This window comes from Equus quagga, chromosome 3 (assembly GCF_021613505.1).
Source record: "Equus quagga isolate Etosha38 chromosome 3, UCLA_HA_Equagga_1.0, whole genome shotgun sequence".
NCBI classification, from domain to species: Eukaryota; Metazoa; Chordata; class Mammalia; order Perissodactyla; family Equidae; genus Equus; species Equus quagga.
Window position 1 is genome coordinate 121786720 of NC_060269.1, and position 14146 is coordinate 121800865.

Sequence of the window (14146 nt, forward strand, 5' to 3'; positions counted from 1 at the left end):
AGAAGGCCCTGTCAAACTGAAAAAGGGAATCATAGCAATGACACACTTCTGGGAAGCCTAAAGATGCTCAGTCATATATGTTAGTCAATTTACAGATAAAAATAAAGTAAGCCTGACTGTCAAAGAAAAATGTGTACTTTTTTTTTTTTAAGATTTAAAAAATTTTTTTCTTTTTCTCCCTAAAGCCCCCCAGTACATAGTTGTGTATTTTTAGTTGTGGGTCCTTCTAACTATGGCATGTGGGATGCTGCCTCAGCGTGGCTTGATGAGCGGTGCTATGTCTGCGCCCAAGATTTGAACTGGCAAATCCCTGGGCGCCGAAGCAGAGAGCGCAAACTTAACCACTCGGCCATGGGGCTGGCCCCAAAATATGTGTACATTTTTTGTAGATACTAGCACCTCTATCTCTACTTTATCCTGACACATTACCATATCAGTTCCCTAAAGTAACAGAATACAACCAAGTGCAAGTATCTAATTCTCCAATGGAATATGCCCTATTGGGACACTATTTGATTGTTATCCTATATTAACACCTGTATAACCTATAAAGAAACCCAATGGAAGCCATTAACTGAATAGTGATACCAAAATTCCAGGGCTCCCTGACCACAATATGTATTTCTTTCAATGAAAGTAAATATTCACTCTTGTGGATTTAAGTGCAGCTGTCTTCAGCAGATCAGCAGACATAAAGACAGTCAACAAGTGTTTGCTTCTTCTGAGGGGCCAAAACCCCTTAGATACTAGGATTCACTGACTCTCCCTCATACTTTTCAAAATGAAAAACCAATGAATTAAAGGACTTGGATTTTGCAAAGAAATCTACACTTATTCAATATGTAGATAACTTAATATTATATATTTCAGGCCTACAAGAATCTCAAATATGTTCCTTATTCCTCCCGACTAGATTAGCTAGAGAAGAACATAATGTTTTCAATTTTGTCAAGAAAAGGAATCCTCAGCAGAAGGTCACTCACTTTCTTTACCAGAATTAAAGCTATACAAGAACATCCTAGACCTTTACTCAAGGGGCAAATGAGAGGATATTAAGACTGACAGGCTACTGAAGGCAGTGGATAGCGAACTTTTCCAAAACAGTTCAAGCATCACTATCACATGAACTAACAAAAACAAACTTCTGATCTATTAGAGATATATATGAAATATTTACAGATGAATGATATAATACTTAGGACTGGTTTCAAAGTAATTCATCAGAGTGAGTGTTAGTGATGGGGATACAGATGAAACAAAGTTGGCCATGTTGACAACTGCAAAGCTGGGAGATAGGTACTTAAGAGGTTATTATACTTTCCTCTGTATTTCTAAATGTTTGAAATTTCCCTACTAAAAGGAGGGAGGGGGTGAAACAAAATTTGAAGAAGGAATGTTAGAAAATATTTAGAACATACAAAACTAAGTATTAAAATCCACCAAAAACTCGTGAAAATCAATTTTAAAAGACAAACAATCTAACAGAAGAGTAAAGGATATAAAAATTATTATGAAAGAACAAAAACCAATAAACAAATCAAAAAATAACCAACCTCAGCAGTAATCAGAGAAACTCAAAATTAGATTAGAGGTACCATCTGTTGCCCATTAAATACACAAAAAAGCTAAAACATTGTTAATATCCAGCACTGTCAAGAATATGAAGAAACAGCCACCCTCATACATCTTGAGTGTAAATATAAATTGGTACCATATTCCCTTTGGAGAATAATTCTTCAGGATCTATCAAATTTTTAAATGCCCAAGTCTTTTCACCCTGAAATTCTATTATTAACATTTTATCCTCCATAAATGAGAATAACAATAGCATTACATGTTAAAGAAAAAGAAAAAGTATGAGGACATTCATTGATTATGCCTTAAAATGGTAAAAAATTGGAGAACATAAAGTTTGCTACATCCATACAATAGAATACTATGCAGCTGTTAAAAAAAAGAATGAGGTAGAGGTAGATTTCTATATATAGACATTAAAAAGATGTTTATTATTACACTGGCAAATGTAAAGAGCAAGATGCAAAACAATATGTATAGTGTCATCCAATTTATGTTTAAGTGAAAAATGTGTGATATAAATTTGAAAATGCATTGAAAATATTCTGGAAGGATATACAGTAAACTGTCAACAACAGTTATCTCTAAGAAAGAAAATGAGAGGGTATCAAAGGAAATGAAACTTTTTATTCTTTATATTTCTGTATTCCTTTTTAAATCACAAATGTGCATCACTTTTGTCATTAATAAATATATACATATATAAATAAAAGAATTATCTAAAACATACTTCACATCAACCTAAATCCTAATTCTATAAAAGTAGTTTTGTCACTAAATCACTGGATTGTTAAATTCCCTATGTTTTATATGCATCTGAATCTCAAGCACCAAGCACAGCTTCTGGTACGCTTGATAAATATATGCTGAATGAATTAAAGTAGAAATGTGGTAGCTGAATTAAGAGACTTTTCTATAAAAAGCACTGTCTAGAGTCTATCATTTTTAGAACAAGTATAATCTTCAAATCAGACCATATGTTTTAATATTCATATGTCTTATAGAAACCACAAACTAGCTTTGCTTCCTCTCATCATTTTAAAAAGCTACAGAGGAGAAAACCAAAAAATAGATACTGTTTTTATAAAATAATTGAATCCCAAAATGGAAACTGATATTTGCTAGAACCAACAGAGCGAGAGCCAAGAGGTGTGCAACCACTAGGGAGTGCACAGTTATTACAGACACGGGTCTTACCTACAAGCTACTTTTCAATTGACTCAGCTTTAAGTTGAATATACTTACTTTCCCTGTATTCTATTTCTGCTTCCTTCCGCAGCTTTTTCTCTCTGGCAAGAGCTTCAGGGCTTCCCCAAACTTCCAAAGACCTGTGCATACACACATGGCAACCAAAACAATGAGCAATTTTAATGACTTTATTGTAACCATATTTAAATGTAGATGAACTATATGAGAATTTTACAAGAAAGCATAAGGTCTTTTAAGAAAAATATAAAGCACTTAAGGAACTTTTCTAAATTAAATCTAAACAATCAGTAAATTCAACAGCAAATTTTCTTATAAATTATGACATATTTTTACTTAATTAGTATACACTAGTAACTCTCAGATAAATTTGCAAATATAAAAATGTTCTGCTTTTAAAATGTCATTTAAAGAATTCTGAATCTGTCTAAAATGTGTTTTTATTAATCCCAAATTTGACTTTTACTTTTATTCTAAAAGAACTATGTTCTTACTTTGCCTCCACATCTGATCTCAAGTATACAGTAAAGGACTCGGTATCTTCATGGGGACTTCGTCGTCTGATTTTTCGAAGTTGTTCTAGATCACTGAAGAAAGAAACATTGAATTTATTCAGACAAAGTTTATATAGTTTATGTACTTAAAAGAATTATTAAGGGCAGATGAAAGGAACTACATTGATCCTCATCTTAAAAGATTATAGATGGGTATAGTCTTTAAAGATCAGTTTAAAGATTGTATTTTGTACACAAAAATTAGTCTAGAGACAGTGAAGAAAACTGTATTCTTGATGCTCAGTATAGATACCATAACATGATATGTAGAGATTCAATTTGTTCATCAGTGCTTGTATTTTACCTGCTATGGACATACCACTGCAATGTGTAACGTAGGAAAAAAAAAGAGAAAAGTAGAAAGAACATGGATCAGAGTATCATTCCTCTATTTAGGAATTTAAATTTAAAAGTTTAAGTCATATTTGTTTACATCCAGATTAATAGTAAATGGTAATACCATTGAAAGGTATCAAGTCATAGAGTATACGTCAATTCCATGCTAATAATTTTTCTTCCTCTAAATTCTGAAAGGTTTATATATAGTTATCAAGTCATTGCTAAACAGTCTTTCTATATCTGATCATTCATCTCCCTAAGGAAATTTTGTAATGGCAATAAAAAGACCTATAAATAAAAATCCAGAGTTAAAAAAAAATCAACAACCAACTATCACATTAGTTAAAAAGTTTGGACATGGGGCTGGCCCAGTGGCCGAGTGGTTAAGTTTGCACGCTCCACTGCAGGCGGCCCAGTGTTTTGTCAGTGCGAATCCTGGGTGCGGACATGGCACTGCTTATCAAACCACGCTGAGGCGGCATCCCACATGCCACAACTAGAAGGACCTACAACGAAGAATATACAACTATGTACCGGGAGGCTTTGGGGAGAAAAAGGAAAAAAAATAAAATCTAAAAAAAAAAAAACTTTGGACACAGTATCAAAAGATATGTATGCTAGTTTCTTCTCTGTCACTGACTCACTAAATGAGCTGTGTCATCACTAACTTCTTTATTATGTTTCCTGGCCTATAATGTGGAGACAGCAATACCTAACCCACTTAATTCACAAAATTTTTGTGAAAAACTAAATGAAATACTTTTTTGTGAAACAGAACATATTTTTACATCATTACAACTGATTGTTGTTTTAATAGTTACGAAAGTTATAAAACAGATTACAGGAATCCTTATTTCTTGATATTATACCATAGAGGATGTGACTACGAGGGAGAAGGAAAGGAATGCTAGATCATGTGATCTCTCTAAAAAGCCAACAAATCTTCCATATAATTAGGGCTTTTGTAGGTAAACATGCAAAGGAGGGGGAAAATTTTTAATTTGTGACAAACATAATCTCAATAAATCTCTACTATTACAAGAAAATTAGTAACAAAAAACAGAAGTAAAAATAATTTATACTCAACAGAAACCGCAGTTGGAACGTGAACATAAATACAACCAGCTAATTATGTGCTCAATTCTGCTGGCCGAAAAAGCAACAAAACTTTAAAAAGTCAAATACAACAAATATGAAAATAATTTTATTAATAAGTATGCCATATATTAACATAACAATAAAACACATAAGGTCTTCTGTGATAGAGATTTTGAAGTACTTGCCTTTTTTAATTTAAGAAGCCCAGAAAGACTGAAATTGCTCGTGCTGGGGTAGAATTCAGTTTATTAAGTTAACATTTTTAACATTTTCTTAACTGAATAAAAATATTTCTTCAGTTTAGGAATGAGCCATGGGAAAGTTTCCACATGGATGGTAGCAGGTAACACATTCTAAGAAATAAATGGTTATTTAGGTTAAATAGAGGAACCTACCACATTTTTTTAAATCACTGTACCTGGATTTAAGGCAGAACTCATTTATTGCTCTGACTCCAGTAATGAAATTATTTTGAGTATACTTTGGTCCATACTCCCTCTTCTTAAGGACTGCTTTGACTAAAATCAAAAATATAGGGAAACATAATAATATGTACATTGAAAGTCACATTTAAAAATGAACATATGCTGAGAGTCGCTAATGAGTTCCATAGAATATTGATCTTTTTCCTGACCCACTGAATGGCAACAGAAAAAAAATTCTTCAAGTGCAGAACAGGATGGAATTACATTTCTAGTCATCTAGGTTTTATCAACATAGTTCATCTGTATCTGATGTCAAAATGCCATTCCTTTGTCTAATGTACACCTTGTATAGTTATTACTGGTCAGTTTAAATTGTACTAATACAATCCAAATTGCTTAGGGTCTAAATGAAAAGGAACTGAGGTTTCAATTAAAAGTTACAGGCTAGTTCAGTGTTTTTCAGACTGTGGGGAAACCAACATTTTATAAAAAAATGAAAATAGAAAGCAATTAAAGAATACCGCACAAATAATTAAGAATACAGTCATGTGCCACATAACAATGTTTCAGTGAATGAGGGACCGCATATACAATGATTGTCCCGTGAGATTAGCATCATATAGCCTAGATATGTAGGCTTGTATACACAATCTAGGTTTGTGTAAGTACACTCTATGATGTTCGCACAATGACAAAACTGCCCAACAATGTGCATTTCTCATAACAAATCCCTGTCATTATGCGACACGTAACTGTAGGTAATTTCTGTGAAAACTTCTGTTCCAGTTACATATAATAATTTATATATATACTAAGTCATTAAGTAATATTTTTTATGTGGGTTCAATCAAAAAAGTTTGAAAGCCATTGGACTATTTCACATAATGTAACAAAGGTAAGGTAAACAAAAGGAATATTTTTAACAGTTAAAAATTATAGGAAGTTTATTACAGATGATTATAGGTAAAATATCACCTTCTACTAAATTATTTGCCTATTATCAAGTATCAAACTGTTCATAAAAAGGCCAAAGACATCAATAACAAAATATCAAGTTGGCATTAATTATAGTCTATGAATTAAAAACTACACTCAACATGGGTCTATGTTTATAAATTGAGACTTTTGGTTACATGATATAGATAAACAACATAAGTAAATATCTGAAGAGCAAGAGCAAAACAATAGAAACTCATGTGTTCCGTTTCAACCTGTCACCTAGTCACTTTCATATTCTATTCTCATATATATTAATTTATGAATTTTCTGTTCTACTTTCAAGTTGAAAATTAAGCAAGTTCAAGTTGAAAATGAGCAAATTAAGACTAAAAATCCTTCAAAAACCAAAACAAGCTCATAGATACAGAGAACAGATTGGTGGTTGCCAGAGGCAGGGGTGGGAGGGTGGACAAAATGTCTGAAGGAAGTCAAAAGGTACAAACTTGCAGTTATAAAATAAATAAGTCATGGAGATGTAACGTTATGGTGACTATCGTTAATGATACTGTATTGCATATTTCAGTTACTAAGAAAGTGATCTAAAAAGCTCTCATAAGAAAAAAATTTCTGTAACTATGTATGGTGACAGATGTTAATTAGACTCGTGGTGATCATTCTGAAATATATACAAATATCAAATCATTATGTTGTACACCTGAACTAATATAAAGTTGTATGTCAGTTATACCTCAATTAAAAAAAAAACACTAAAACTATCCATCACTACAGTAGGTAAAACGACTCTTAAAATAACATTATTAAAATCAAATGCACAAATAATACTTAATTAGAACATTTCAAAAATAAAGTTCAATGTAAAAATCAAAAGCTTATTTGGAAAAAAGTATACAAGGAAGTTAAGGTTTCTTTTTGCATGAGTTTCAAATCTCTAAACTGCCTTACTCCAATAATACTAAAACTCAAAATCCAGATGAACTCCTCAGGAGCACAGAGGAAAATTACATCTCTCTTTTAAAAGATCAGTTTTTTTAATAAAGTACTTTTTAAAAATTTCTTCAAAGTAGTTAGAAATCCCTGTTGGCCAGCCCTGGTCCAGATTATTGATGATGATGACTGCTATCACCGCACTAATTATGCTTCATTGTGACTGTACACTGACATGTACACCATGTATCATCTTCAAAGTTGTCCTAGAAAAGTCCCATTTTTAGCACCATCTTATAAGAAAGAAAATTATGGTTCAGAGAAGTCAAGTAAATAGCCCAAGGTCATAAAGGTAGTATCTGCTGGAGCCACAAATTGAACACAGTTTTATCTGACACCAAAGCCACAGTGCTTCTAATCATCGAGTTACTGCTTCCATGAAACATGCTGCTTTGGAGATGGGAGCCATAGTTCATTATAAACAGCAGAGCTGCAAACAAGAATTCCTTCATCACTCAGTTACTCCCAGAAAAGAAAGTCAAACAAGAATGGCCAAAATCTATCTGGATCTGAACAAGCTGTAGCTCAAAGATGTTGATTTCTTGTTCTTTAGTCATATTACTTTTCTTAAAATGATCAAGCAATTGATGATTTTTATTTGTCATTACTCCTTTCTTTGGGCTTTTGAAAAAACAATTATGACCAAAATGCAAAGTAAACTTCAGCATAGTATTTATCCTCCTTAAGAATAAATCGTAAGAATAAATCTTATGGTCAATATATTTAAAGAAAATTAAAGATGAACTATACCCTTAGAATAACATAACTATAAAGAGCTCTATATAAACTAATTTTATATATTTAATTCAAAACACCAATATAATAAAAAATAGAATAAAATATATTTACCTCTTACTTGGAGAGGTTCTTGCTTAATAAGTGGAGCTTTGAGTTCTGCACCTATATTTTCAGCTGTAAAATTTATTTTAAAAAAGTTACATTAAATAGTTGCTTTCATACAACCCCATAAACTTAATTAATATTAGCTAACAAACTGGCAATGTATAAAAAATACGATACAAAATAGACCAAGCTGGATTTACCCTAGGAATGTAAGAGTGGTTAAACATTAGAAAAGCTATTAATTCTCCTCTAACAAATTGAAGGAGAAAAACTATAGAATCATATTGGGAGCTAAAGGAAAAGCATTTAATAAAACTCAACACCCATGCAAGTTTCAACCTTTTTAGAAAATAAGGACAAAAACGAATTTCCTTAAGGGTAAAACAAACCTATAACAAACACTGTATTCAATGGTGAAAATTTAGATGCATTCCTTTAAAATAAGAAACAAAACAAGGACACACGCTGTTGATTCTTCTATCAAAACTATTCCAGAGATACTATTCAATGAAGAAAGGATGACTACTAAATGGTTAATGGAACAACTCCACAACTCCCTCTGCCTCAAAAAGAAATTAAATAAAAGGAAATTGGAATCTACCTCACACCATAAACAAAAAATTTCAGGTAGATTAATGACTTAAATGTTAAGGCATTTACATGTCTAACAGACAACAATACAGAACATTTTTATGGGAGAGACAGATTTCTTAAACAAGGAAAACCAGATATATTCTGCTCAATTAAAATTCAGAACATCTGTATATCAAAAGATCCTATAAAAGAAAGCAAAGAGAAGCCTCAAACTGGGAGAAAATATTTTCAACAAATAATCAACAAAAGAGAAGTATCAAGAATATTTAAGAATTCCTCCAGATCAATACGAAAAAGACAACCCATTAAAAGAAGGGCCGAAGAACAAACTTGTACAGGAAAGGAAATACAAATAGCCAACTAAAATATGAATAGATGATTACCTTATTATTAACAGAATCCAAATGAAACCACAAGATGCCATTTTACAACCATCAGATTAGGAAGAATGAAAAAGTATGACAATATCTAATGTTGGCAAAGGTATGGAGCAATGGGGACTTTCACAATGCTAGTGGAAATATAAACAGGCACAATTACCTTGGTAAACAAGTTGGGATTAACCAATAGAGTTGAACATAGGCATAACCTATGACCTAGCAATTCTACTTCCAGGTCAATATACTTGGCTTATAGAAACTTGCACAAGGGTACAATGAGAGAGCTACATGAATGTTCAGAGCAGCACTGTGTTCTGTTGTTTCAAATTGGAAACAAACCAAATATCCATAAGCATGAGAACAGATACATAAACAATGTTATATTCATACAACAACATTTAATACAGCAGTGAACAATAATAAACATGATAATGGCTATCTTTCTTTGAGCCCTTACTATGGGCCAAGCACTGGTCTAAGCACTTTACATGTATCAACGCATTTAATTCACAAAACAGACCTAAAAATGATGTGCTATAATTATCTCCATGAAAATTAATGGACTAGACACATATACCATTAGGATAAATCTTAGCAACAAAATTTAATGAAAAAAGTAAATCACAAAAGAATACATACAATAAGTTATAACAATAAAATACAAAAACAAGCCAAACTAAACAATCAGGGATATATACAAATGTCTAAATCTATTCCTTTTTTTTTACATTGAGAGACTGAAACACAAAATTCAGGCTAGTCAGAGAGATACACAGAATGAAAGGGGATGTAGAAGGAGAATGTGATCAAGAATGTAACGTTCTCAGGTTGGGTGCTAAATTCCCAGGTGTTGATTTTACTATGTTTTCTAACTTACATATATATGGTATGTATTCTCTTATATGTATCAACTATTTTGTAATAAAAATCTTACCCTTAAAACATTATCCATTTTATTTATATTCTCATTAAATAATAAAATAACATTTCAGAGTTTATTAATAACAGCTAACATTTACTAAGCACTTACCATGTGCCATGTACTGTACTATGTGCACTATTTCATTTAATGCTCATAAAACTGCTTTGAGGCAAGTACCATTATTACCTTCAACTTACAGATGAAGAAACTGAGGCACAGAGAAATTTTGTAACTTCCCCTCAAAGTCAGACAGTTAGTATTTTAAACATGGAGGCACAGTCAGAATTGTAACCCAAGTCATTTTGATTAGTCTATGCTCTTAACCACTTTCCTATATTGCCTTTATGTTTAAAAAAAATTTGATTTATGAGTAGATATTTGTGAGTTTTTCATGGAGGGGGAAAGGATAGCAGTGGAAAATGGAGATCCCTGGTAACCGTTTGACAATGGCAGTTTCAAAGGGAAGAGTGGGGATGGAGGCTATAGGTTGAGGTGAGAACGGGAGACAAGGAAGTGAAAGCAATATTTGGACTTTCAGCAGGAGCTAGAAAGGAGAATGGAATCAAAGAAAGATTGATTGTATCATAAGTAGAGATCAGAATGATGAAGAGGGAGAAACTTTTAGTATAGTAGATTAAGAGGATAATCACAAGAACAAAGTCCTTGAGCAGATGAGATAGTAGAGGATCCAGAACACGTCTCTGAAAACATGTAATGAAATAGAAATTAACTGTTTCCACATATTTAGAATATGAGTGTATTTAAATGATATGCCACACCATGAAACCTGACTGACTACTTGATTAGTGGCACATTTGGACTTCTGCCATGTTATGGTCAGTTTTCGCTTTACCTTTCTTCTTTTCTTTCATTTTTACTTTACCTTTCCTGCCATCTGCTAGATTGATAGTTTTCTATATCCTTCTCCCGTCCCATCCCCCATGCTGGTCTGGAATTTCTTTTCTGTTTTTTTTCTTCTTTTTCTCCCCAAAGCCCCCCAGTACATAGTTGTATATTCTAGTTGTGGGTCCTTCTGGTTGTGCTCTGTGGGGCACTGCCTCAGCGTGGCCTGGTGAGCGGTGCCACGTCCTTGCCCAGGATCTGAAACAGAAAAACCCTGGGCCGCCTAAATGGAGCACAGAAACTTAACTACTTGGCCATGGGGCCTGCCACCTAGTTTGGAATGTCTAAGACTACATTTCTATTGTTTTCATGCTCACACTTAATAACACACATACTCTCCTGTAAATCTTCCTCACCATCTGTGAAGTTATTTAGTATCTCTACCTTCATCTGGACAAGGAAAACACCTTCAACCACTGAAAACTTCTTTCATCTTATTACTCTTGATTAAAATTCTGGCATTTAAAATTTTTTACTGAAGTTTGCTATTTTACCATCAATAGGTAATTTTATCAACACATTTTATCTTTTTCTTGCTCTTCATTGTCTCTTTTACATCCCAACCCTCCTTTCCCTCTGGGTTTACTCTGCATCTTACAGAAATACATACTTTAATAGTTGTTTTTTTCAATTTGGGGAGTCAGTAGTAAATGACATTTATCTTTATATACGTGAAATGTTTTTATTTTGCCTTCACTCTAGAATGATTATTTAGACCAGTGTAAAATTCTAGGGTAACACATTGAAATTTCCTCTTACCTTTTCACGGATATTACTCCAAATCCCTCCTGCTTTTGTTTTCTGCATATTGCTGCAAATAATCACTCCTTTTGTTTTCTGTATATTGTTGCAGATAAAAAGTCTACTTCAAAAGAGTAACAATTGGACTGACAGCATTCTGACTTTTTTGGGGGACACTTTTAACTTTTGTTGTTCTTGGTTTTGGTTTTTAAATCTGTGGATTTCCTTTCACTTACCCAGCTTAGTACTCAAAGTGTATTTTGGATCTAAGATTCTTGTTTTTCTCAAATTCTGAAAAATTCTCATTCATCATCTCTTTACATTTTTCCATCATTTCTCTTCTCTCTGAAATGCCTATTAAATGTAGGCTAGGGCTTCACACTTCTTAAACACTTTTTCATTTTCTCTCGAAAATCTTTTTGCTTTCCTTATGCACATTCAGGATTTCTAGTCGGCTCTTTGCCAGTTTCATTTGTTTTGGTTTTATTTCTGCCAGTTTGTGTTTCAAAATATGTAAGTACTTCAATCATTCTTTTGAGGATACCAAACTTACTGTAAAGCAATTCAAGCTGTTATTATTATTATTTTTTTTTTTTTAAAGATTGGCACCTGAGCTAACAACTGTTGCCAATCTTCTTCTTTTATTCTTTTCTGCTTCTTCCCCAAACCCCCCACAGTACATAGTTGCATATTTTAATTGTGGGTCCTTCTAGTTGTGGCATGTGGCACGCTGCCTCAGCAAGGCCTGATGAGTGGTGCCATGTCTGCACCCAGGATCTGAACCGGTGAAACCCTGGGCTACCAAAGAGGAGTGCGGGAAATTAACCACTTGGCCACGGGGCCAGCCCCTCAGGCTGTTCTTTTAATACCACCTCGAGTTGATTCATATTTGATTTTGTTGTCTTTCTTAGCATTAAAATTTTTCCTGTTTTTTAATTAAGATATAATTGAGATATAACATTTTATAAATTTAAAGTGTACAACATGTTGATTTAATACATTTTATATACTGTAATACGACCCTTTGTGCACTTTTAAATTTTGGAATTTGCAATCTATTCTGATCTGATATATCCTTTCATGCTCTAGTGCTCAGAAATCAATCTGATCCTTCTGTCCTGAACCAGATCTCATACTACCAGTTTCAAATTCCTACATCTCAATCTACTCTCTAAGCCAGCAAAGAGCAGGCTTCAGCTGCTGTTCTTCCTCTGCCTCCCTACCCTACAGCCTCCAACAAGACATAGCCTCAGGTAACAAATGGAGCAGGCTACTCTCAGCCTCCGTATGGGGTGGGTGGGTAAGTTCAAACAGTCTGACTCTAGTACCTGGCTATGCCCGTAGCATTTGTAGATCCATTATTCCAAGCAAGCCAAACTCCTGGCTGCCAGGACCTGCTTACAGACCCAGAGGCAAGCACTTTCTGTTCCACTTCTTGGACACAGTATATCTTTTTAAGAGCCCAGCTGTTTCTTCAGTTTTCTCTTTCTGTATTTTATTTATCATGGCAACTTATAAATGAGAAGCAGAGCGGGTACCTCAAAGCATCTATTCACAATGCCATCTATCAGAATTTCTGCCTATCCACTGATTTACCTTCTTTCAAGGTTTTTATTCATAAACTAAATGCCAACAGACTCAGCACTACCAAAGGTAAAACTCTTTGAAACAAAAGCAAAAAATCTTATATGTAGCTAGTATACTTCTTAATTATTTCCACTAAAAGCCACTGGGGAAATTACTTAATATGGTATACTATGTTTTGATAACTAAAACATATACAGAAAATCCAAAAAGGCTCTATTTTAACTATTCATCAAATCCTAAGTAAGTTATGATGGCATAATGGTAAATTAAAGATAGGCTTAACAACAATTCTATTTAATTAGTAACTACAGCTTGTAACATTTGACATTGAACAGTTAAATGACTAATATGATTTTATTTTTGTCCAGCTACAAAGCAGAAAAATTCTAAAGCAACTTTATAGAATCTATATATCAATTTCTTAAAATTTTGTTTTAGGGAACATGTGCAGGGCAGAGAAAAGTGAAGGGAAAGGGGTGGTAGAATAATAAGCTTTCAACACTCACCTAATGTCTGAACAACTGAAATCTACTGTCAAAAGTTTCAAAAAGAACCCTCCTTTCCACAATGATCAAAGTCATTCAACCAAATAACTCAAAATGAGTTGCTCTAAGAATGATATTTCTGTATATCCTTCTCACTACAAACTGTCTACATGGTACTAATTATATAGTGTTAAGAATTACAAACAAGAAATGCTAGTAAGAAGTGATGTCAGCAACATGGTGAAGTGAGTGGTTTTGTCTCTCCTCCTTCAAACTACAACTAAATGGACATTCACTGATCAATGGAGGATACTCACACAGCACCTCAGGATGCCTGAGAGACCCTCGCTACTATACATCAAAAGGTGGGCAGACGACCCTGAGGAGGAGGTGGAGATAGATGAAAACTCCCCAGCCCCCAAACGGCCTAGTACCTGCGAGCAACTCTCTCTTGGCTGACATGCTCATAGCACCACTGTGGCCCCAAGGGTGGGCATGTGCATCAGTGTGACTGTGGAAACAGGTGACTACAACCTTAAGGCCCCCGTGA

The 14146-nt window shown here is 33.6% G+C and overlaps 1 protein-coding gene across 1 annotated transcript in view; it reads right to left on the reverse strand.

Moving 5' to 3' along the window:
* LOC124237240 (zinc transporter 9) overlaps positions 1–14146 on the reverse strand; it is a 94730-nt gene that overhangs the window by 58524 nt on the left and 22060 nt on the right. The window contains exons 3-6 of the mRNA XM_046656702.1: positions 7991–8053; positions 5191–5290; positions 3276–3368; positions 2821–2903 (exon numbers count right to left, since the gene is read on the reverse strand). Coding sequence (XP_046512658.1) covers positions 2821–2903; positions 3276–3368; positions 5191–5290; positions 7991–8053 — 339 coding nt within the window. The remainder of the gene's footprint in view (positions 1–2820; positions 2904–3275; positions 3369–5190; positions 5291–7990; positions 8054–14146) is intronic.